Source organism: Bos grunniens, chromosome 21 (assembly GCF_055505025.1).
Source record: "Bos grunniens cultivar Pamir isolate PY7600 chromosome 21, Bosgru_T2T1.0, whole genome shotgun sequence".
Lineage (NCBI taxonomy): Eukaryota > Metazoa > Chordata > Mammalia > Artiodactyla > Bovidae > Bos > Bos grunniens.
In genome coordinates, this window is record NC_141185.1 from 5,341,234 (window position 1) to 5,365,840 (window position 24,607).

Below are 24,607 nucleotides of genomic sequence, written 5' to 3' on the forward strand. Positions count from 1 at the left end.
CTTTTGGGTCCTTGTGCTGTGGAGGCCGAGCTTCGTGAGAAAGGTCACAAATGCGGTGACACTCAGCCGTCAGTTCCCTGGAGAGCGAAGGACCCGCTCCACGCTGCTGCCTCGGGTCCAGTCCCCGGGCATTTGCGTGTGGTGGGGGTACGGGGTCAGAAGGTGTTAGCAACTTCCCTGCTTGCTCAGTGGCTTCCTCGGGAGGTCATATGGAGAGAAAACCTACTCAGAATCAGGAAAGCGCATTTCAGCAACTCTGCCCACAGGAGCTGGGGTGACACCTATAATCCTCTCGTTTTCTCATTTAGCCGAAGTTAGTCTGCAGATCACACCACCACCCAGCTTAAAAAAGGCCTTGGAGAGCCGTCAAAGCCTCCGTTTTCCCAATGCGAAATCAGAGCCAGATCTGGCCTGACGTGCTCAGGGTCCCAGCTGGTACACGCTGGCCCGCACGTGGGCCCCTGGCCCCCCACAGCCGGCTCACAGCACTCCGCGCCCATGGCTCACCTGTCTGTGCCCATCCACAAAGATAACTGCACAGAGAAATGAGTCGCTCGCTCACCCAGATCATGCCTGTAGGATCACAGCATTGTTTTCTTAGGAAAAAAAGTAATAACAAAGAAAAGGTGAGGGGCGGGGGAGTGTCTTAAGTAAAAGCTGTCCTTCCTGACGTGATGGGTGGAAAGCTTTTCAGCGTGAGATGGAATGGTGGATGATTATACCAAGGTAATAATGCCTGTCATCTGTCAGGAGAGCAGATGTCACTACCTTTTGACAGAGGGCACTTGGGAAGAAGAAGTTACAAAGAGAAAGCTTTCCTCCCTTTACTTTCTTGGAGGCAGAATAATAAATCACCTGAATCGTCAAGACCTGTCCGGGGCAGCACGCGTGTACCAGGCGGAGGTTCCTTAGCCTCATGCCACTGCAGGCGTGCACCGCAGCAGCAGGAAGCACTGGGCTGTTATTTCGTTTCCTTTATTTGGCTGTGCCGGGTCTCAGTTTCGGCACACGGGTTCTTTAGTTGTGGTGATGCGACCTCCTAGTCACGCCATATGGGATCTAATTCCCTGACCAGGGACTGAAGCCCAGCCCTCTGCAGTGGGAGCGTGGAATCTTTCCCACTGGACCACCAGGGAACTCCCATGAATCAGCGGGTTTAAAAGCCTCACACGCTCTAGCACAAGTCCCATCCGACACTTAACTACTCTTTCCCCAGCGCCGACTAATGCCAGTCAGACCCCAGGAAGGTGCACCAAGGAGAGTGAGCTGGAGCCCCTCCCAGGAGTCTGTACTAAGATGACACCCCAAATTCCAGGGGGAAATGGCAGGTGCCTGAATACAGAGGATGCGCTGAGCTGAGAGGGCAGAGGGCATCTCAGGAAGGAGAAGAGAGCCCGGAGTGCGAGTTACGAGTGAGTCACTGTCCCCCTGCTCCTTGTCCTCTCCCATACCCTCCAACTCCTCTCTACGAACCCGTTTAGAGTCGGAAACAAAATGAAAAGCTAGAGAAACAAAAAACTTGTAAACTAACAAAAAAAAATATTGTTTTTGGCACAGCATGCGGGCTCTCCCTTCCCTGACCAGGGATGGAACCCGCACCCCCGCTACAGTGCAAGTGTGGAGTCTTGACCACTGAACTGCCAGGGAAGTCCCCTCGGTTGTTTGTCTTTAATGGGCCACAAGAGCCTACTGGTAAAGAGCGATGAGGAGGAAGGAACGGTCAATTCTGGCAGAGGGTGAGGGAAGGCCATTCAGCAGAGGGAATTTGGGACAGCCCAGAAGCGCAAGGACCTGCCCCGTGGGGAACTGGGGGGCACAGGGACGTGGCTTGGGCTATGGGGGTGGTGCAGAGAAGGCAAAGACATTGCAGGAAGGAGAGGGGTCTTGCCCCCATGACACTTAGGGCTCACAGGCAGGACTGGACTGAGACCCCCTGAAGCAACGGGAAAAAGTAATAAGCAAGGAGTGTTTAGTTAAGCAGCACAAGGAGGGGTACTGTTTAACTACCCACCCCGAGGCCACCAAGGAAGCCACGTAGATCCTCGGAGGAGCAGGGGCTGCGTACAGGAGGGAGGGGGACCTCCCCCCCACCCCGGGAACGGGAGCAGCCGCCGACGCGCCCCGGAGGCCCAGAGGAAATATTATTGCAAGACAAAAACTGAATTATGAAATCCGCAAGCAATAATTAGTTTAAATTACTACTTCTACTTGAATAATTAAACACGCTTATTTTCACTCACTGATGTTTTATTCATTACCATACATCTTTCCTGAAAGTTGTTTTTAACGTGAATATTCTTTTATTTGCAAAGATCCCACAGAGAGTTACTATGCTAATTTCAAACCTTTCTTCTAAAATAAAAACAACAATAACAAAAACACTCCAGATTATCATCCATTAGCGACTGCTGTGTGGGGTACATTATCAACTTAAGCTACAGCAACTGGCTGCAGGTACTGCGGGCTGCTGTAAAGTTATTCACACACCAAAGCTCCCTTCCTTTAAAAGTCACTGCTGAAAGGACGATATTTAAATAAGCTCGAAATGACTATGAAAATAAAAAGACCCAAGTGCAGCAAGACCATTTAGGCACCAACGGGAAGCGCCTTTTGCTTTTTATCACACCCTCTATTAATGAAAATGATTTTGCATTTCCACAAATAATGTTTGGATTTTATAAGTCTTATTTTTACACCCTGGAGCTAAGATACCCATAAGCACAGTAATAAAGGCTTAAGGTTTTTATTAAGCAAAGTTACCTTTGGGAATAAGTACTAACTTAAATGTAATCCATGAACTAAGTCTCCCCTGCTGGGCTATTAGCTGGTATTGGCTGGATGGCAAAACTCCAAGTCCAAGCTAATGCCAACAAGCTGGGCCTAAGTCAGACCCTGAACAAACAGAACGGAGCGACAGTGCCATCACTATAAACACCAGCTCCACGGAGTCCTCTGGGCGCTGGGGGGAGACCACGAAGCCTACTTAACGTGCGGGCATGCAGGCCACGCCACAGAACTGCCAACAGCTGGCCCCACTGGACTGCTAAGACAAATACCAGGGCATGTGACTCTGCAGTGAGGCATGTGTGTGTACACGAGCACACACGCACACACACACACGCCACTCCACAGAAGTGACAATAGCCAGACCCACTGGACTGCTATGACAAACAGCAGGGCATGTGACTCTGCAGTAAAGCATGTGCGGGGTGTGTGTGTGCACACGTGCGCACATGCACACATACACATACACACTCTGTTGCTCAAGCACGGGCTTCTCCAGGGGAGCAGCACCTGTCCTGGAACTGGCCAGTCCTCGATGAACATTTGTCAAGTGAAACTGAGTATTAGACTTTTTTTTTTAAGGCCCCAACTACATTTCTCTTTCTCCCAACCTTCTGGAAGAGCAGTCAGCCATCCATGCCAGGAACGCAACTAGTGTGGCGCACCCGCTTCCCAAGCGGAACCTAAAAGTCACCCTGGGAACCTGGCCACTCCCCCCCCACTACCTCTCTTTCCCCTGTGATTTCCGCCCCCGCTCCCCGCCCCGTTAAGTAAATTCAGCCAAGGATTTTTCACATGGGTTGCAACTAGTCTTCTGGAGCCATGGGAAAATGGATTACTCAAATTTAGAAATTGCCATATCAAAAATGGCCATCTACTGAACAGATTTATGAGCCATGGCACTAGCTTGGCCTTTGGAAAATGAAGGGGCTCTGGAGGCCACAGGCCGGGGGCTCAGCTGATTCTAGAACTCAACATTATCTGCGTCATCATCGTTAGAAGCATCCGGACCGCAGAGCAGAGCTTCTGCTGGGGCTCCTGTTTCCGTGGCAACAGTTTCACTGGCCTGTCACAGAAAGGAGGAGGAAACTGGAGGGGGGAGAGGCAGGAGGAAGCGGGGGGGTAGAGAGGAGGAAAAGCTAGGAAGAGGGCAGCCGAGGACGGGACGTGGAGGAAGGCAGGGGAAAAGTACAGAAAGAGATGAGAAAGAAAGGAGGGGAGGGGAGGGGCAGGAAGAGGAGACGCGGGACATCGGTCAGGCCAAACCACCCACAGGTGCACTTCTATCTGCATGCAAAGAGCCTCCTGGTTCCACTTGTTAAATGTAACCCATTTCAACTCCCGGTTGCTGCCTCAAGACACACTCAATTATCTGATAAACCCCAGGAAAGCTGTGCCGGAACGTGAATGTGGTGAGAGGTCTGACTCCAAACTCTCAGTAACGTCAACATCCGCCCAGAGGTCTGGCTGGGTTAAATCCAGAAGGGAAAAAAGGGAAGAGAAAAGCAAAGGCCCGGGAGACCTGTTATCACTAACCTGCAACCATTAGGACGCAGCCCCACTGGCGCCTGATAAAGCGAGCGCGTTTGTGGAGCCTCATTAGCAGGCAAACCTGCTGGTCCTGCTCGCGGCTGCACGACGAGACGGGTCTTGAAAACCAAAATGTGTCCAGCCAGAGCCTGGCTGTAGGGCCCTAACATGGGCTGCCAGCCAGGTCTGGAGGTCAGGGGCGGTCCTCAGTACAAGGAGCTCAGAATAAGTGGCCAGGACAAGATTCAGTCCACTCCCTGCCCCCCCCCAAAAAAAGCAATAATTAACAAGTAAAAATTACAAGAGCTCTAAATGCAACCTGCAATCCTGGGTTGGATCCTAAAATAGAGAAGGACACTAGGGGGAAAACTGGTGAAATCTGAACAAAGTCTACAGCTTAGCAAATGTAGTTACATTGATGTTAACATGTTGGTCTTGGCAAACGCATCAGGGTTGTATAAGATGCCGGGGAAGCTTGCAGACGGGAACCTCGGAACTCTCTGAATTACATGCACGACTCTTCTGTAAGTCTAAAATTATTTTAAGTTTTAAAAGAACAACAACAAGGGCTGTTTTTAAAGTAAGACTCCTGCTTTTCTAACAGTGATTTATCTTTTTCATATAAAACCAATGCCCTTGATAGGGTTTAACTATCGTAAAGTTTCACTGGAAGGCTGGCTGAAACATTACAGCGAAAGCTGGGCTCCTGCAACAAAAGTGAATCATTAAACTCGGAAAGTGTTAGTACTGCCGCTGTGCTCTGGAACTGGGATGCAGGGAGAGACGGGCCCCGTGCACCGAGGGGCAAGGGCTCTGATCCGCAGAAACGGAGAGGCTTGCAAGAACCTGCCTTTACAGCCTCTTCACACGCCGCACTCCTGACTTCCTGCCTCCCATGTCTTCTCCAGAGAGCCTCGCTCCCCAGCTCTCTGGGTCCAACCCACCAGCCCTGCTGACAGCCTTGCAGTCTGCATGTTCCTCCATGCTTTCCAGTCTTCACGTGGTCTATTCCCTCTTCCCCAATGCACTTCCACCTCTTTGCTGCGGAACGACTTCTGTGTATCCTCTAAGACCCCACATGACTCTCACAGAAACGGCACCCCCTCCAGGGCTATCCTGTGTGCCCCGGGGGTACCTTCTCCTCCACCCACCAGAGCAGTTATGATGGAATGGAAGTACATGTCCACCTGTATTTTTTTCCCAAAGAGACCGAGCGTCTTTCAAGGAAGGGTGAGATGCTGAATTCAGCCCTGTATCCACGCTCACCTCCAGCACCCAGGTCTTGCAACAGATGCTCAATGAATGAAAGACTTGGGAGTCAAGAATGAGGGCAACTCTTTTAAAAGAGAAAATACCAGTATAAAACCTTCCATCTTCTGTGAAAGGGTCAAAAACATTCTATTTGTGAGACGCAAAAGCAGCAAGCCCTTTTAAGAGAAACAGATTTTGTTACAGAATGACGGGTCCATTTCCACAGACAACATGAGCCCTACGCGAGTATCCTCTTCCAACCGGGAAGCTGAAAAGCTTTTCAAAGGTTTCAGTTTCCTTGACAACAGCATAGCTGGAGACAAGCAGGGAAATAATTAAAAAGTATGTTCTCTTCGCTTCGAACTCCTTGAGTGTTTATAAGCAATAATGAACAGGCCAGGCTCAGTGTCCACAGCGTCAGTACGGACGGAGCCGGGGGCACCCCGGCCTGCCACCCCCTCCGGCGGGGCCTCCTCTGAACCTGGGTGAGGACCTGCCCAGGACCACACTTAGCCCCGGGAATCACAGCCCACACAGGTCAGATCCACAACAACTGTGCTCGCCAAGGGCCAGGTCTCAGGCCACACGCTAAGGCCTTACAACAGTCTGCTGAGTCTTGGCACCACTTGGTAGGAGGGTAACTGAGGTGCAGAAAAGCGAGGGGCAGCCCAGGCGGTCGGCCCAGGGGCCCCGGGAGAGCATGGCAGCTCCTCAGACTGACCCCACATGACTGCCCAGGGCCTCCGCTCTGACCCTCCAATCTTACCGCAGGGCGGCCAAGGCCCTGGGGGAAAACGCCTGCCCTGGCACTGCCAGCGCCCAGACCACATACCCAGGCAGGGCCGCTCGCCGTGGCGACAGGCTCAGGCAGCAAGCCTGGGCAGCCCGCGCCCCCGCCCGGCAGCCGTGAGCATATGCAGAGCCTGGCCGGCCCCGCAGCGGCGCTGGGCTCTGAGCTTGATTTATGAGCCTGCTTCTCCTGCCAGGGTGGCTTTTCATGGTCTGTTCTGTCTTAACAGCTTCACCATGTGTGTGTCTTTTATTGTAAGCCTCCTCAAATCTTTTCTGGATTTACAATTTATAAATAAATAACAAATAAACAAATGCACAGGCTGCGAGCATCGGCCCGGACACGTTACCCGAGAGTGGAAACACAAACATCCCGATGGATGGAGAGCAAGCCTCACTCTGACTTAGTTTCCAGCTCCACTCTGGTCTTCGAAGACTCTTCCCCAGCCCGGCCGCCTCCACCGGAGCGCTTCCTGCTCAGATCAGAGGTGTGGAGGGCATCGAGGTCTGTAGACAAGACCACCTCCGAGAGTCTCCGTGTCCCCAAGATCCAAGGGGCCCACTAGGGTGTGGGACTGAGTAGGTGTTATTCATTCATTCCCAGGTGTTCTTAAAGCACCTACTCTGTGTTCAGCCCTCTTCCTAAAGGGGAGATACAACAAAGGAAGAAAATAAATTCCCTGCCATTACGGAATTTACATCAGTTCAGTTCAGTTCAGCTGCCCAGTCGTGTCCGACTCTTTGAGACCCCATGAATTGCAGCACGCCAGGCCTCCCTGTCCATCACCAACTCCCAGAGTTCACTCAGACTCACGTCCATTGAGTCAGTGATGCCATCCAGCCATCTCATCCTCTGTCGTCCCCTTCTCCTCCTGCCCCCAATCCCTCCCAGCATCAGAGTCTTTACTCTGATGTCTTCCAATAAGTCTTCCAATAAGTCAACTCTTCGCAAGAGGTGGCCAAAGCATTGGAGTTTCAGCTTTAGCATCAGTCCTTCCAAAGAACACCCAGGGCTGATCTCCTTTAGAATGGACTGGTTGGATCTCCTTGCAATCCAAGGGACTCTCAAGAGTCTTCTCCAACAACACAGTTCAAAAGTATCAATTCTTCAGTGCTCAGCCTTCTTCACAGTCCAACTCTCACATCCATACATGACTACTGGAAAAACCATAGCCTTGACTAGATGGACTTTTGTTGGCAAAGTAATGTCTCTGCTTTTTAATATGTTATCTAGGTTGGTCATAACTTTCCTTCCAAGGAGTAAGCGTCTTTTAATTTCATGGCTGCAATCACCATCTGCAGTGATTTTGGAGCCCAGAAAAATAAAGTCTGACACTGTTTCCACTGTTTCCCCATCTAATTCCCATGAAGTGATGAGACCAGATGCCATGATCTTCGTTTTCTGAATGTTGAACTTTAAGCCAACTTTTACACTCTCCTCTTTCACTTTCATCAAGAGGCTTTTTAGTTGCTCTTCACTTTCTGCCATAAGGGTGGTGTCATCTGCATGTCTGAGGTTATTGATATTTCTCCCGGCAATCTTGATTCCAGCTTGTGCTTCTCCAGCCCAGCATTTCTCATGATGTACTCTGAAGAGTCTTCTCATTTCACAGAGGAACTAGTTAAGGCTCACAAAGAGGACTTCCTTGGTGGTCCAATGGCTAAGACTCTGTGCTTCCAATGTAGGGGGCACAGGTTCGATCCCATGTCAGGGAAGTTCCACATGCCGCAGGGTATGGCCCAAGAACAAAACAAAACCAAACAAGTAAAGGACTCATAACGATTAAGGGCCTTGCCCCCCTGCCCCACTCTGCCCCCGTACCACCACCCCACCCACACACCCACACACCCACACCCACACAACTACTTTCCGGAGTTCCCAAGCAAGAAGTGGACAGGGAACAACCCCAGAATGCAGAAGCAGAAAGAAGGGAGCTCAAACACCAGCCCTGTGCTGGGGAGCTACACATCTTTCAGCACCCCTCTCTGCTCAGTTTTCTCATCTGTAAAATGGGCATAAAGATGGGGCTAACAACGGTGCCAGCCAACATTAGGGAGCGCCTGCTGTATGCTCTCAAAGAGTTTTCCATGAGTTTTCTTGTTTCATCGTCAGACTGAGATGGATGCTATGATTATCCTGCTTTACTAATGGAGAATCTGGGGTCCCAAGAGTTATATAACTTACCCAAAGCCACAAAGAACGCACAGGGACAGGGTGGACACCCCCCACCCCCACTGCAGTGGGACCTGAGCTTAGCTGATTGCCCTATGACCCAGCTGGGGGTCATTAAGATGCAAAAACCCAGTGCGGGGCAGGCCCAGCCAGCCTCTTGCCACTGACTGTCCAGGCCTAAAGCTCACAAGAGACCCCCCTACCCAGCTACCTCCGCTAGGCCCCAACACTGCCCAGACCCGTCCCCCGCCCCACAGACCAGCACAGCACCCAGCACCCCCGTGTCATCCATCCTGAGACCCAGCTCAAGCGTGTCCTTCCCTGAAGCCTGGCTGGTCCTCTGCCCCGACCCCAACAGAGCCACCCCGCTCCCCAACACCGGTGGGCCCTGGGCCCGTCACACCGTCAGTCTGTTTTGACACCTATCCCCCACGAGCCTTCTTGACAACAAGGGTGTCTGGTCCCCTCTGAGCCTGTAGAGAGCCAGCGTTCAATCGATGGCTGGACAGACGCCCAGCAGAAGAATGCAATGGGGGAAGCAGGTCTCCCGATACAGACCCGGAGGGGCCACTCATGCACTCTGACACCCAGGCCCCTTCCGGGGCCCTCGCTGCTCACACTGCTGACACAGCCCCAAACAAGGCCTGAGCAAGGCCCCCGGCCACGGAGCAGCGAGTCCAGAAGGCCTGGCTCGCGGGCTGTGCCGCCCCCAGGTCAACACCCCAACTACGAGCGGCCAACGTCACGCTGCTGAGCCGGAAAATAGGCAAGCACGTCCCGGGCGGCCCAGGTGCCCGGAGCAGCCCGCTGCTGTCGGTGGGCGCACGCCGGATTATTTGTTCAGCGAATCAAGGCAACTGGAGGCAAATTGGATTGCAAGCCTCCCGTGCTTAGGAACGCGGCTTAGGAGGCAATTACAGAATAAACCCGGACTTAGAGTTCTTGATAATACCTTCCATTTGTAAGGGTTTAGAGTTTACAAAGTGGTTTCACACGTCTAACCTCATCTGATCCTTACAGCCCGGTGAGGTAATTATTTCACAGATGAGAACACCGAAGCCCCGACGAGTCCCGGGAGGACACGCAGCTTCGTTCGGAACCGGAACCGGCGCGGGGGCCAGGGGCACCGCAGGTCGGGACCAAGCCAGGGGCTGTGCACCCCCCGTCCAAGAAAGGGGCCTCGGAGCCCCCGGCCCAGCCTGCAGCGACCTCCCTGCCCACTAGCAGTGCGGGCTCCAGCCTGCCCCGAACCCTCCCAATCCTCAGCGCCCCCCTGAGGAAGCCGCTCCCGTGGCGACCCGGCTCCAAGTGCTGGAAGGTTCTTTCTCACCTGTGCTGAGGGGCCCCTGCGAGCCCCAGAGCAGATATCTCCTTCCCCTGCCTGCCGCGGCCCCTGCCGGCGCAGGAAGGCAGCCCCGCGCCTCCCGCCCGGCCCCCTCCGCCCGGCTCGGAGCATCAGGACATTTCAGAACACACTCGAAATGAGAGCCAAAGAACAGGATGAGAGATGGGGGAAGAAAACAAACAAGTTTTCTACCCGAAGGTGACAATGAAAATGAGTTTTAATTTGTGTTTTTGTGCCTTTCAAAATAACACTTCAACTAGTTCAGAAAAGAGACCACTTCTGTTTATAAAAGCTCTTGAGTCTTCCCTCTGGTTGCCGGGGCTTGTGTAAATACACTGCGAGCAGGGAGAGAAAAATTGCTACTTGGGAAACTTTTAATGCTAGCGTGTATGCGAATCAGAATCCTAGACTCAGCAGGTTAAAAATGTTCTCAAAGCAATTTTGGTGTTAGTCTAAATAATTATAGATCACATCCACTTAGATAAGGGCCTTTGCCCCCTTGGGGCTCCAAAGGAAAATTCTAGGCATGATAGTTAAGCAAAATAGTTGGTTATTACGCAGGCTTTGCAGTGGCAGTGCAAATTGGTATAATCCTTTTGGAAAGCAATCTGACAGGAGATGTATCTGGACCCATGGAAATGTACAACCCTTTGACCCAGCAGTCCCATTTATGGGAATCAATCCGAAAGAAATAATCCGACAGAAAAGGTTCCATGCATGAAGATAACCACTTCAGCATTAGCTATAATAGCAAAAATTAGCAACCACCTAAGTGTCCGAGGACAGCTAAGTAAATTACAGTTAATCAACTCGATAGAGCATCACCGAACCCGTGGAAATTGACGGCCCTCCAAAGACGTGGAGGCGGCCGGTGGCACTGCGGCGGGAATGACTGGGAGAGAATGTTAAGTGGGGAAGTGGGCTGCACAATGGCACGCGCGCCCCGTGAAACACACAGGCCCGTGCGGGCCACAAGCTGACAGGAGGGTGTTAAAAGGATAATCATACTCTTAGTCTAGGTTGGCACTGGGAGATTTTCCCCCATCATCCTGTAATGCTGTCGCATCATCTTCGTAAAGGGCAGAACAGAGGGGCAAGGAGGAGGGGGAAGGGGGACCAGGAGAGGTTGGGAGCCTGTAGGATCGCGCGGGGGTCACACGGTTTGGAAAGCCGACCAAGCAGTGTGGAGGCGGTGGCAGAGCCTGGGCTGACCCGCAGGCGCACATCCGAGCTGGGAGGCAGCACTGTCTTTAACAACACAGACAGCCCCCCTACCCCCATGAAATTATAGATGTGAGTGAAACCGCGGCTCACAAACTCTTCGGTCCCTTTGACGCTCTCTAAAGTCAGGGACCTTTGGGGTCGCAGAGAGTCAGACACGACCCAGCGACTAAACTGAACTGAAAGCCAGGGAAGGCTCCAAAGAGCTGCTGTTTACACGCGGTTCACCCCTCCACATTTAGCATATTAAAAATTATAACAAGGACATAGAAAAATACTTATTAATTTATGTAAAAGGAACAATAATAAAGCTGCTACATGTTAACATAGATAACATACTTCTTATGAAAAATAACTGTCTTCCAAGATAAAAAATTAACGAGTGAGCAAGAACTGTTTACATTTTTGCTATCTCGTTAATGGCTGGCTTAATGCAAGACAGCTGCGCTCTCATAACTGCTTCTGTATTTAATCGACTGCAACAGCACACATACCCGAGCCTCTGGACACTCCACGTACACTCATGAGAGTACGAGAGTGAAAAGGCAAGGAACTTCTAGGTGTTATTATGAAAATGATTTTCACCCTGTAGACCCATGAGAGGGTCTCAAGGACCCCCAGGGGCTTGCAGACACACTCAACGCCACTGCAATAAACACCATTAAAAGCTGCTGCTGTCAGGGGGGCGGGGGGTTTAAAATTATACCCACAGTTGGAATTCAACAGGGTTGTTTTTTTTTTTGAAGAGTAGATGGAAATAGACTAAAACGTCTGCAGTCATTGCTTCTGGGTAGAAAGACAATGGGCAATTGTTTTCTTTATGCCTTCCTGTTTTTGTCGTTTTTTTTCCATAGTGTGTGTGTATTTCTTTTATGGTCAGAAACAACATTTCTTTTTTGAGGAATGGTTTGGGTGGCTGTGCTGTATCTGTGCCCTGCGGAACCAGCCAATGGTAAGAAGGTCATTTTAAACCGTAGGTGGCGGGCATCGGCGTGGGGTGCGGCGGCTCCCTGCGTGCCGTCGATCCCTGGCACCCAGCGCACATCCATCACCCGCGCTGCCTGCCCGGGCCCGCAGGGAGCCGGGGAGAGATGATGAGAACTGAAAGTGGCTCCCGCTAATCACTGCAAGATGAAGGTCGAATATAGGCGACTGTTCCTCAGTACCTGGGACGAGGGGGAGGGACACGCTCCAAGGCCAGGGGACAATTACAAAGGGAGAGGCCCTCAGACTGGACCATAAAATAATGTTAGGTCCAGGACCAAAAAATAAGTAATGAGATACTAAAGTCAAACAACACACGGTGAGGGGAGGGGGCAGGTTATGATGACGGGTCAGTATTGTTAGCATGTAAATTGCTCGGGTAAGAGAAATGCCAAGACTCCAGGAGATTAATGGGTGAGAACCACAAACACTTATTCAGCATTCACGAGGTGCCAGGCTCCGTTCTAAGAGAGCCGCCGGTAAATGAACTCGTTTGGTTCTCAAACAATATACCCCTCGCTTAGCCACTGTTGTAATCATTTTAGTGCTGTCGAGGGTGAAGAGACGCAATCACGTCTCCACAAGAAGTGGTGGCGTGGGCCACGAGCGGAAGGCTACGGAGCCCCTCAAAAGAAGGACGTGGACCTGGGCGCTTAGAGGGAAAGACGTGCACGGCACGCGAGTGAGAAAACCAGCTGGTGGACGGCCCCGGAGTGAAGCGTGCGTGCTAAACAGAGGCCCCAGCCTCCACTCAGCCAGGACGCAGGGGCTGAGCGCATCACAGGGGCCGGGAGGTTCCTGACCCGGCCGAGAGACAATCAGCGGAGATGTGGACATTCGGGGGTCTAGCCTACCTCATCATTCTGTAACATCCTCACCGTCACACACACACACACACACTCACACACACACACACACAGAGTCACATCAGCTTTTTCAGGTTCTCCCTCCTGAATCAGAATAAACAGCAGAATGTTTCTCACGTAATCACAGACGCCGGAACAAGAAGACAAGGGGCTGGAGACAGACAGGAGCGTTTTCGGCAAACTTTCAAAGAACTCAGCCAGGAAAAGACCTTATCAGTAGGCAATAAAAATAATCTACTGTAAACAGGATTAGAAAGGAATATCCAGAAAACAAGAAACAACCCTTGGAATGTAAAAAGAGGATAGAAGGGAACACTTCTCTGAGTACATGGAGGAAAAAGCTCACGCATAGAACAGCAGAGATAACAAAATCGCAAGCAGGTGGGGGGGCTGGTGGGTAAGGACTGAAAAGATAAAAGTGCAGGAGAGTGTCCCCCAGAAAAAATAAAACAGGAAGGCAAAGCAGTAGAAAACTAGATATAAAAACATTAGAAGCTCAATCCAGAAACACCCAGATAATCCAATTAATCAGAGTGCCAGAGTCAGAGCCCTTGCCAGGCAACAGCCCCGGGGGCTCTCGATATCTCTGAGCGGCCCCTGTTCCCTGGGAAGCGCCGAGGTCCGCACGTCTCATCCTCGGGAGGGAGGCCGGGCCTGGATCAGCTCCAGGAGCCCTGGCCAAGCGGAGCTAACGGGTCAGGGCATCTTGGGTGGGGGTGAGCAGGGGGGGGTAGTGAGGCATGCCTGCTCTCTCTTATCTCATAAAGAAACTTCGGGAAGCTGGCCAAAGGGAAGCCATGTGAAGGAAAGCTTCCAGGGGCGCTGGGCCGACCCCGCTGGCCTCAGTCCAGGGCTCTGGTCCCCGCATCCTGCCCAGCTCCCCCAGTTCCCGGGGTCTTCGCTAGGGCCGCGTCCGTCTGTCTGGGAGAGGCGCCAGACGGCAGAAGCAGGGGTTGGGGGGAGAGGATTGATTGGAGTGACTTACCCACTCCTTCTTTTCAGGGATAAAAATACTAGCGACTGGGAGAGGAAATGACCTCCATGGAATTTTTAATTGCTGGTTACAAAAATAAAGTACCTAGGGGTATGATTAAAATCGGTTGACGCACGTGGGAAAAAGGCTGGACGCACTACCGGTAGAATGTTCGCAGTCGCTATGTCTGAGCAGAGGGTCTACGGTTACCTCTTAAATTTCTGTCATTTTTTTTTTTCTTTAAAGGAAAAGGACAATGCCATCCCTGGGCACGAGACAGGGGCCTTTTAAGAGTCTTCTGGGTCCAAGTTTTAAAAGCAGCAAGAAATAATTTGCTAGGCTCAACTCCTAAGTGTGCCAATTTTGCAATCTGCATTTTTCAATTACATTAAAAGCATTTTCCCCAATTGCTCTATTCTTCCCTTAATGACGTGGGTTGGGCCTGGATGAGGCTGGTTCCCCAAGGACAGAGGCTGCACCTTCACACGGAGCTGTTTTCTCCCGTCAGCATCGGCACCAGGGACACCGAGCTGTTTAAGTCTAAACCGAATGAAGTTCTCCAAGAGCAGAAAGCACAGCTTGGGCTCTGCCACAATTTTCTTTCTTATTCCTCTTTCAACCCAGGGTTTTTTTCCTGTGAGGCAGGCATAAGCTTACAAGGCCCTTCTGGCAAGCACAGGAGAAGTGGGAAATGTCTCATTTGTTGGCCTCAGAAACGTCGCAGCTTTCATATGGGGGAGAAGAGTGTCAAAACTTCACTTCCCACGAGGAGAGGGTTCCAGCCCGGAATCACAGCTCTTCCTGGAGGCTCGGCAGCCCTGCTGGCTCGACCAGCCTGAAGCCCTTGCTCTCCGCCCTGTGATCACTGAGATGGTGGTGAACTCTCCCTGGAAGGAGAACACTCCAAGGGTGGGAACAGAGAACCGCAGACACAGGGTGCAGAGAGGGAGGTGGCTGAACGCTTCCTACACCTGACCCCGCTGTGTGCCCCCGCGCAAGTGTGTTCCCCTCTCTGGGCTTCCGTCAAGTGCAGATGGAAGAGATGATCTCTACGAGTGTGCACGCACACACACACAGGCACCCACACACCACCCATTCTCTCCTCTCCTTCACCTAATTACCAGCGACGCGCTGTTAACTGTTCAGCCCCCGAATACCAGACGCCCACCGCCGCAGCCCAGCCCTCCTTCCCAGCTGTGCGGCTCTCGTTTCCAATAGATTGGCCTCGTGCTCGGAATAAATTGCCAATCATCTACATAATGCCCCGAGACTCCTCACTCTACACATCAAATCATTTCTCAATCTCATTTTGTAAAATCCATCAAGAATAATTCTTCTAAAACTGAAATAAAAACCCTCACTCTGGCACTTGAATCCATAAATTCCTTGTCTTTGAATCTGAGATATATTACTTTCTACAAAGCACATCTAAGACACCTTAATATAATCAGATACGCTAACAATGATAAATCAGCGGGGTCCTGTAATACATAAAAATGCAAATCCAAGCCCCCGCAGAAATCACCTCATCTCCTCATGCCCCTTTTACGGGAACCATAAGGCTCTGAGGCTGGACAGTGCTGGGGGACCACCCGGGAGACGGGGTCTGCTTTTCCGTCCTTTATTCTCAGAGGCAGAGCAGCAGAGCAGGCTCTCTGGCTCTGTACGCTCAGGCTCTGGAGCCTGACGGCCAGCTGTGTGAGTGTGGACAAACCCCTTAACCTCTGGGCCTCGACTTCCTCACCCATGAAATGGGAGGAAGAGCAGCACTGGCCCCATACACCTGCTGTGAACACGAGCTGGAGGCTCTAGGGCTGTGCCTGGTTGGGGGGTGGGCACCCCGGGACGGTCGGCTCTCCCCTCCCTCTCATCTGTGCCACAGGCAGGGGTCTGTGGCCGACCTTGCGGGCACGCCCGCCCAGCCCTCACCCTCCTGGGTTTCCTCGGGCATGATGATGACACTGCCCCCCTACCCACCGCCCTGTCGGAGGCTCAGACACAAAAACACCCCACGGACTGGCAGACGCAGCTGGGCCTGTTCTCACCCACGAGACACTCGGATGCCAGCAGTTCGGAGACAGGGAGCCAGCCCTCCAGGAGGAACTTCCAAGTGCGCAGTGCATGAAAAGGGAGCGGCTGAATGGCTGGGTACAGACAATCTCAAAAGCTTTTTAAATTTTAAAAGTATCTACCTCGGGAACAGTAACATCGAAACTCTTGAAAAATACATTATCGATAGACAGACTAGGAAAAGATTCACAAGAACGAGAGCTGCACCCAGTCGGAGGACTGGGGGTGACTCGTCGCTCCTCCGGTTGCTTTTTAATGAACAGACCCGGGGGCAGGGAGTGCGGGAGCCTGTCTTCAGCCCTGCCGGCTGCTAGGCCCTGGGCCGCATCTCCTCACCCCTGCTCCGACAGCAACAACCTAACAGGCAGCCATTACCCCATTTCACCAGTGAGAAAACGGGATCAGAGAGGCTAGGTGATTTTCCCCCAAGTCAGACAGCCACCAGGCAGCGTGGGGGTCGGGAACCCAGGAGTCTCCTGTAACAAAGGCACAGAGGCTGGCCCACCTAACCGGGGTCTACTCAGCAACACCCACAGGGCTGTAGCTGCAGACTGGGTGCGGGGCAAAGCCCACTTTCGCTTCATGAAGGCAGCAGAAAAGCCCACGCCGCCGCAGGGCCGTGCTCAGTGCAGCTCGATGTGAAAAACAAAAGCAGGAAACGGCAGCACGCAACACGGAAATGAGCAAACAAAGTTCGGAACCTGAAGACGGTCAGAAAAAACATGTTTGGGGAAAGTTTTTAACGAGGCATAAAAATGCTCCGGCACAAAAGACAGGGCGTGGGGGGGTGGGGGGCGGCGCAGACTCCAAATCACTGAGACGTGCGCTCTGGGCACCAGCCCGATGCCGTAAGCAGTAAACACCAGGGACATGCTGGCCCCGACCAGGGAGGGCCCTGTGCTAAGGAGCTGCTGGCTGGGGAGAGGACTGTCAGGGATCTCTGCTTTCGCCTTCCCCCTTCCTGCTTTCTGCATTTCAAAGTCGGTCCCAGGCAGCAAGAAACACGCCCGGATGCCTCTGGGGGTCTTCCCAGTGTCTGGCAGAGGGCTCTGCCAGGGGGGCTGCCAATCAGGGCTGCCCAAGTTTGGTCAAAAACACAACACGCTTGTACTTTTCCCTTCAAAAAAGGGCCTCAAAGTCTGAATTCTACCTTAACATGCAGTGGGTATTCAAGCTTGTTGAGCCAAACGAGGACACAGGGAAATGGACAGAGCGCACAGGAGGGTATCTGTGCTGGGACCACAGCCGTGGAGAACAGAGGCACGGGGGCGGGGCCGGAGGGCGGGCAGGAGAGAAAGCGGAGCATCGGTCGGAGTTACACGTCACTGTTTTGTTTTACTCAATTTCTCTAGCTGTAAATTTTTCAAAACTAATACAAGCATATTTTACAGCTCACAGAACATTTAGAACATATTAAAATGAGTATCTTTCTGCTGTAACGTGCCCAATTGAAATTTATGAATTCTGAGGCTACGTTTTTAAGGAGATGAAGGAACTGGCACTCCACGTTCTTTATCAGATGGATTGTGTTGTGTTCTTTCCTCCTGATCAGAAAATAAACCGTATTTCAGTAAATGTTACCTTGAATCAAGGATTCTTCCACGTTCTAGAAGCTTGGGAGAGCGACTCACCCTGTCTTACTGTGCCCCCTAGTGGCAAAGAGCATGTGTGCACTTTAAAGACGACTCCTCTCCCCAAAGGCTGGAAGGAAAATCCAAAAAACGTTTTCAATCTTTTTTGATCACTTAACAGGTACAAAACCTAGTGTCAGCTGCTATGGAGAATGTAAAAACAGATTCCACACAGTTCCCCTGCTCAAGAAGCTTAAAAATCCACAAGGTGTAGCAGGCACAGTTCCACGGCCGGGTCACTGGCATGAGATACCGTGGCATGGTGAGGAAGGGAGAGCATTTCCAGAGAGGGCAAGAGTGAGCCCCCAGTGAGTGCCCGCCAAGAGCCGGGAGTCACACCAGGTCATTCAGAGCCAACATCACTTATTTTTTCACAAAAACCCAACAGGTTATGCATCCTTGGGTCCACTTTACATACAGAGCTTGAGGCTCAGAGAAGGTGAGATCACACAGCCAGTCGGCAGCAGAGGGACAGTCAGAATCCAAGTCCTGTGACCCCAGCCCTCCTGACCAGGTTGGGGACAAGAAGGCACTCTGGCAAACTTTAACCAGAAAAGGTGGGTGGGGGGAGACTTCCCTGGCGGCCAATGGTTAAGACTCTGGGCTTCCACTGCCGGGGGGTGCATGAATTAGGTCCTGGCCAGGGACCTAAGATCCGGCATGCTGCGAGACACAGCCAAAGCAAAAGCGGGGGAGGCACCTTCAAAACGGAGCACAGGTAGGGACTGCTTCGAGCAGCCCACCTCTTCGAGCTCCTTCCCTGCTCAGCCACCATCTGCTCTCCACCCCAGAGCCCCACCTGCACCCCTGCCCCACTCCAGACTCCACGCCCACACACCTCCCATGCGCCCCTGATCTCATACCAGACCACAAGGACCTCCACGCTGCCCACCTGCTGACACCAGGGAGGGAAAATAACACCATCCTGCCAGGACTGCCTGCTGCCACACACACACCCCTGGGGGCCCAGCACGACCAAGGTCTCAGCCAGGAGGGCCCCCAGCCCCCAGTTGCTCCCCACCCACCTTCCATCATGGCTCCTCCAGCCCTGCCACATCGTCTTCACACCGAACAGTCGCTTAACGTCAATTTGCCATGTGACTCCGTCACTGAAAACTGCCAGATGTCATAAAGCAGAGAGGACCCTGGACCCTTGGCCTCTAACACTTATCAACGCCCTGATTTTCAAGATACTACAGTAAGAAGGTCAGGAGACATGGACCCCCGTGGCCACGACAGCAGCCACACTCTGCCCCTGGGGACACCTCTATTGACAGCCCGCCGTAAGAGATGGACGGCGCAGTGGACGGGGCTCCTGGCTGCCAGCAAGTGGCCCGAGACTATGTCATTGCCTGCAGCACACACCACCCTCCCCGGGACGGGACTGACAGGCAGCCTGGCAGCCAGGGAGGGGGTCTCAGAGAACTGCCCCCAGCAGGTGGGTTTTCCAGGAACACAGTCCCTGCGCCTGAGCAGCCTCCCAAGGTGGACCAACTGCGCCCCCGTGTGGTCATGCAGTGTCACTGCCGGCTGGCGGCTCCCAGCTCCCCTCCATCCGGCCTCTCCCACACCCCGCGCAGGGCGCCCTCATCTACCCCACTGACACCCACTACGCGACAGAACCACGGCCCAAGTCAACGGCTTCACTCAGACGCCCTCCATTCCAAAACTTGTGGGATGGCCTTAGGAAATCTAAACTTCCTGGGCAAAAGAGACCAGGGCAGAGGCCACGGAGCACGCCACCGAGGCCAAGTGCAGACCAGTCCCCGCAGGGCTCCAGGCCAGGAGACGTGACCCCGAGGGCAAGAGGGAGGCAGACACCCACCAGGACGCACCTACCTCCACCACAGCCCTCCACCCAGCTCTGCCTGCCTTCTGAGACCCCCAGGAAGCCTGCCCACTCGAGCCTGCGCTGCCCATGTCTGCTAGTCTGGTCCCTCCCTTCAGGGTCCCAGAAGGGGGCTGCCCACGCCCTTCAGGCGGCCCACCTGGACCCATGCCACCCTCCACAAAACACAGCACCACGTGCCCAGCATTAAACTGGGAGCTTTAGACAGAAGCCTCAGTCATAGGCCTCAGGAACTTGTCAAGAGGAAAGAGGCTCAGAAAGGTCAAGTGCGTTGCCTGAGATCATGAAGCTGTTGGTATGGAGCCAGTACCAGGCCCAGTTCAGTTCAGTTCAGTCACTCAGTTGTGTCTGATGCTTTGCGACCCCATGGACGGCAGCACACCAGGCCTCCCTGTCAATCACCAACTCCCAGAGCTTACTCGAACTCATGTCCATTGAGCCGGTGATGCCATCCAACCATCTCATCCTCTGTCGTCCCCTTCTCCCGCCTTCAATCTTTCCCAGCATCAGGGTTTTTTCAAATGAATCAGTCCTCCACCAAGCCCAGATCATTCTAAGTAACTCCAGGGGCCAGCCCACCAGGGACACTGACCACCAAGAACCCTCCGGGGGGGCTCCTGACCAAAGCGACAGGCCCCCACAGCCCCCTAGAGCTGCAGGCCCTCCGGAGGGAGGCCAGAGAAGCCCCTGGCCTTGCGGTGGGGGGTGTCCAGTGCACACCAGGAACGCCAGGACCTCTTGAGTCGAGCACAGGGCCCCAACCTCTCGGAGAAAGCACCAGAGATGTGTGTGCCAACCCCAGGGCTCCAGACTGCAGACAGGACCCGACACTGTCCCCACAGAACTCCATCAGCCTCACAGACGTGAAAACGGACACGTCGTTTTGGGACTCAAACACGCCACCTAAAGTGACACTCCCGATGGAGCTCCTAGCCAAGACTTCACTGCACTTGGACTTCCTGTCTCAGCTTATGAAAATGCCTCCTATGCGAAAAGCTCAAAACAAACCTTGCAGATACAATGTTCTGGGTAGGAGGGCTCCAGAGCCGTGAGGACAATTTTGGGGGTGGGGAGCCGATGTCTAGTGAGCGCCTGTGGGGCTCCTGCCCTGTGCCGGGGGCTTTGGAAGGGAGTTCTCATGTGGTCTCATGGCTCAGGTACTGAGCACAATCAGGCCCCCACAGATGAGACTCTGGAACTTGAACTGGGTGGCTGGGCCGCTGACCAGCTCCTCCGCAACCGTGACCCACAACTCCAAAGCCACCTTCTCCCCAGGTAGCTTTTGTTCGGATCGCGTGTATTTGGCACCTACTATGTACTAAGACATTACTTTGCCGACAAAGGTCCGCCCAGTCACAGCTATGGTTTTTCCTGTAGTCATGTATGGATGTGAGAGTTAGACTGTGAAGAAAGCTGAGCGCCAAAGAATTGATGCTTTTGAACTGTGTGGTTGGAGAAGGCTCTTGAGAGTCCCTTGGACTGCAAGGAGATCAAACCAGTCAATCCTAAAGGAGATCAGTCCTGAATATTCATTGGAAGGACTGATGCTGAAGCTGAAACTCCAATCCTTTGGCCACCTGATGCAAAGAACTGACTCATTGGAAAAGGCCCTGATGCTGGGAAAGACTGAGGGTAGGAGGAGAAAGGGACAACAGAGGATGAGATGGTTGGACGGCATCACTGACTCGATGGACATGGGTTTGAGCAAGCTCCAGGAGTTGGTGATGGACAAGGAAGCCTGGCATGCTGCAGTCCATGGGGTCGCAAGAGTCAGACACGACTGAGCGACTGAACTGAACCGAACTGATGTAGTGCACTTGGGCTTCGCTTCCCAGGTGGCCCTAGTGGTGAAGAACCCGCCTGCCAACGCAGGAGATAGAGATGTGGGCTCAGTCCCTGGGCTGGGAAGACCCCTTGGAGAAGCAACTGGCAACCCACTCCAGTATTCTCGCCTGGGGAATCCCATGGACAGAGGAGCCTGGCGGGCTACAGTCCACGGGGTGGCAAAGAGACAGACACGACTTAAGTGACTGGGCACGCACACACACGTGCTGTGCTTTGCAGGCGCTGGAGAGAGGAGGTGAGGGGTGTGCAGGCCCATTACACAGACCTCACCTTTGAAAGCGCCAATTAAAAGGAAAGGTCTCCGAGGCTCCCCTGGGGGTGGGGACAGACAGACGACAGTCCGGGGACCGGGGGCAGCTCCTGGAGGGTGGAACACAGCTGCCACACTACCCACCTGGGCGCCGCGACCGTAAGTCTGCCTTGCTTCAGGAGCTTCCCGTGTGTAGGTCTGTAACTTTACTTACTCATGCATCTTGGGCTGAGCTGGGCCTTCGCTGCTGTGCGTGGGCTTTCTCTAGTTATGGGCTTCTCACTGCAGAGGCTTCTCTCGTGGCAGAGCGCAGGCTCGGTAACTGTAGCGCACGGGCTTAGTTGCCAGCTGGCATCTGGGATCCTCCCAGACCAGGGATTGAACCCCCGTCTCCTGCATTGGCTGGCGGGTTCTTTACCACTGCGCCACCAGGGGAGCCCAGGAGCTTTTTTTTTTTTTTAATGGAGCTTTTAAAATAAATAAATAACAACCCAAAAAGTTTCTGTATAAACCAGAACTCCCCAGCAGGGCACCCGAGGCCCTCCCTGGTGTGACGCTGCCTTCTTTCCCAGGGCCTCCCCCGACCCCCTGCAGGCCCCTCACAGCCTCCCCTGTTTAGAGCCAAGAACGTCTTCTGCCCGACCCACCTGAAGGCCCACCCAAAAGCCCACCTGCTCCCTCCCGGAAGCATTCGCCAAGCCCTCCCTGCTGGCGGCTGCCCCTCCTCCAGGCACCTGCAGCAGTGGGACCCCCTGGGGCTCCGAGCTCACAGCCCCACCCAGGCTTGTGAGCACCTCTCTGCTTCTCCGCAGCCCCTACCTCCATGTACCGGCCCGGAAGCCAGGGTCGAGTCCAGGGACCTTCCCACCCCCTGCACCCAGCACAGCACCGGGAACAGAGCTACCGCCACTCCGCACTCAGCAGGGGTCACCGAGGATGGCCCAGAGTCCCCGGGATCTGGGTCTGCTTTCCTCCCTTCTCACTCCGCCATCTCCCTCTCCCAGGGCGGGAGAGGGTCTGGGCGTCCTTGGTGGCCCCCATGAGGATGACCCACGTGGGGTCTGAACTAGTTACCGCCGGTGGCCTGGGCAAGGCAGCCTTGGAGGGGCTGCAGGGGGTAGAACAGACCAGCCATCCAAGTGGGCAACCGAGAGCCCTCGGGAAGAGAATCCCAGGAATTCCTAGAAAGAAACATCCGGCCTGCAACCGGGCCGACCTCACCACTGGGAAAACAAAACGTCCCAGCGGCTCATTCCCAAGAGCTGCTTCACTCAAGGCCTCACCTTGAAGGTTTTATCCATCGACGTTGACAGAAGCATGTGGCTCCTGGCGGCCACCGGACACCACTGGACGCTGTTGACGGGGCCCCGGTGGCCCCGCAGGTGGAAGAGCACCGCCCTGGGGACCTTGGTTCGCTTATTCTGACTGTCCAGGTACGGCTGGGTAAACTCGGACACCTCGGGGGCCACGCGGAGCGGGGCCGGAACACGGCCGCCAAGGGGGCCCCGGGCCTCCGTGTCCTTACTGCTGTCTGTCTCTGTGCTGAGCGCCTGCAGCGGCCTTAGTCTCTTCGGGATATAAGGTACAACACAGTCCTCACGCCGCTTCCTCTGCAGGGAGCTGCTGCCTTTCCCTGGGCCTTCAGACCCCGTTCGGGCATCGAGAGACGGCGTGGGGGAGCCGGAAGGTTCCCAGCAGACTCTCACCTGCTTCGAGCGGGCCGCTGCCAGGGGCACATGGCCTGCAGGGGCCTGGCTGGTCCACAGGGAGGGGCGAGCCGGCGGGCTGGCGGGGAGGGTGGCCTCGGGCTCTGGCCTGGGCCATCGTAGTCTCTGGCTGGGGCAGGACCCCGGGTCCTGGCTCCAGAGCCGAGCCAGTGGGAGACGACACGCGGTGGGGTCATCATGAGAGCCGCACACCAGGGACGGCGCCCACCCGCCTGTCGCGTCCAGGACCCTGGATCCAAAATTCTGCTCCGGAGGTCTGAGCATAGCCGAAGTGTCTTCCATCTGGCCAACAGGATGGAAACCGCCCGCAGGCTCGGTCTCAGCCTCTGAGTCCGAATCCTCGTAGGCCACCAACGAAGCCATTAAAGACACAGTTTCACGTTGTCCTTCAAGGGCAAACTTCCCTAAGGCCAAACAAAGTCAAGTGTCAGAGGATATGTGTGGCAGAACGCTTCCTACACACGCAGTTAAAAGCAAATGTGCCACCGAACAAATCCAAGACTGAAATACCCATGAAAGTGATGCTGCTGCTGCTAAGTTGCTTCAGTCATGTCCGACTCTGTGCGACCCCACAGACGGCAGCCCACCAGGCTGCCCCGTCCCTGGGATTCTCCAGGCAACACTGGAGTGGGTTGCCATTTCGTTCCCCGATGCAGGAAAGTGAAAAGTGAAAGTGAAGTCGCTCAGTCGTGTCCAACTCTTGGAGATCCCATGGACTGCAGCCTACCAGGCTTCTCCGTCCATGGGATTTTCCAGGCAAGAGTACTGGAGTGGGGTGCCGTTGCCTTCTCAACGGCAAGAGGGAGGGACACAGGTATACCCACGGCTGATTCGTGCTGCTGTTTGGCAGAAACCAACACAACGCTGCAGAGCAATTACCCTTCAATTAAAAATAAATAAATTCAATTTTTTTTTTTTTAATGAAGCCTTGGGACATCCCTGGTGGTCCAGTGGTTAAGAATCTGCCTTCCAATGCAGGGGACATGGGTTCAGTCCCTGGTTGGGGAACTAAGATTCCAAATGCCACAGGGCAACTAAGGCCACTTGCTGAAAACGGAGGGACCCGCCCCCCAGAGAAGCCTGCGCTCTGCAACAAGGGCCCGGGCGCCGCGGCCAAGGCCCAGCGCAGCCAAAAAAAGAGACCTCGTCCACGCGCCAAGTATGATCAGTTAGAAGACACAAGGTTTTAAATGAAGACTATGGAATGTCTGGGAATACATCTAACAACAACAATAACAAAAATAGCAAGACCTACACACAGAAAACTAATTTACTGAAAGACATGAAGGGGACTTGACTCAATGGACACAGGGTGCCTG

General features: G+C 53.7%; 1 protein-coding gene and 1 long non-coding RNA gene across 5 annotated transcripts in view; one reads left to right on the forward strand and one right to left on the reverse strand.

Moving 5' to 3' along the window:
• The window catches only part of WDR25 (WD repeat domain 25), a 148,950-nt gene that overhangs the window by 119,569 nt on the left and 4,774 nt on the right, over nt 1-24,607 (reverse strand). For 3 of the 4 annotated variants that reach the window (XM_086365125.1, XM_086365126.1, XM_086365127.1), the window contains exon 2: nt 22,845-23,692. In XM_086365125.1, coding sequence (XP_086221251.1) covers nt 22,845-23,651 — 807 coding nt within the window. In that variant the 5' untranslated portion in view covers nt 23,652-23,692. Of the gene's footprint in view, nt 1-9,857; nt 9,999-22,844; nt 23,693-24,607 lie in introns of those variants that run through there. The other variant, XM_086365128.1, reaches the window with a different exon arrangement.
• LOC147348999 (uncharacterized) lies at nt 2,236-5,920 on the forward strand. The gene is made up of 2 exons (XR_015150295.1): nt 2,236-4,838; nt 4,958-5,920. It is a non-coding gene; the product is annotated as an uncharacterized LOC147348999 (long non-coding RNA).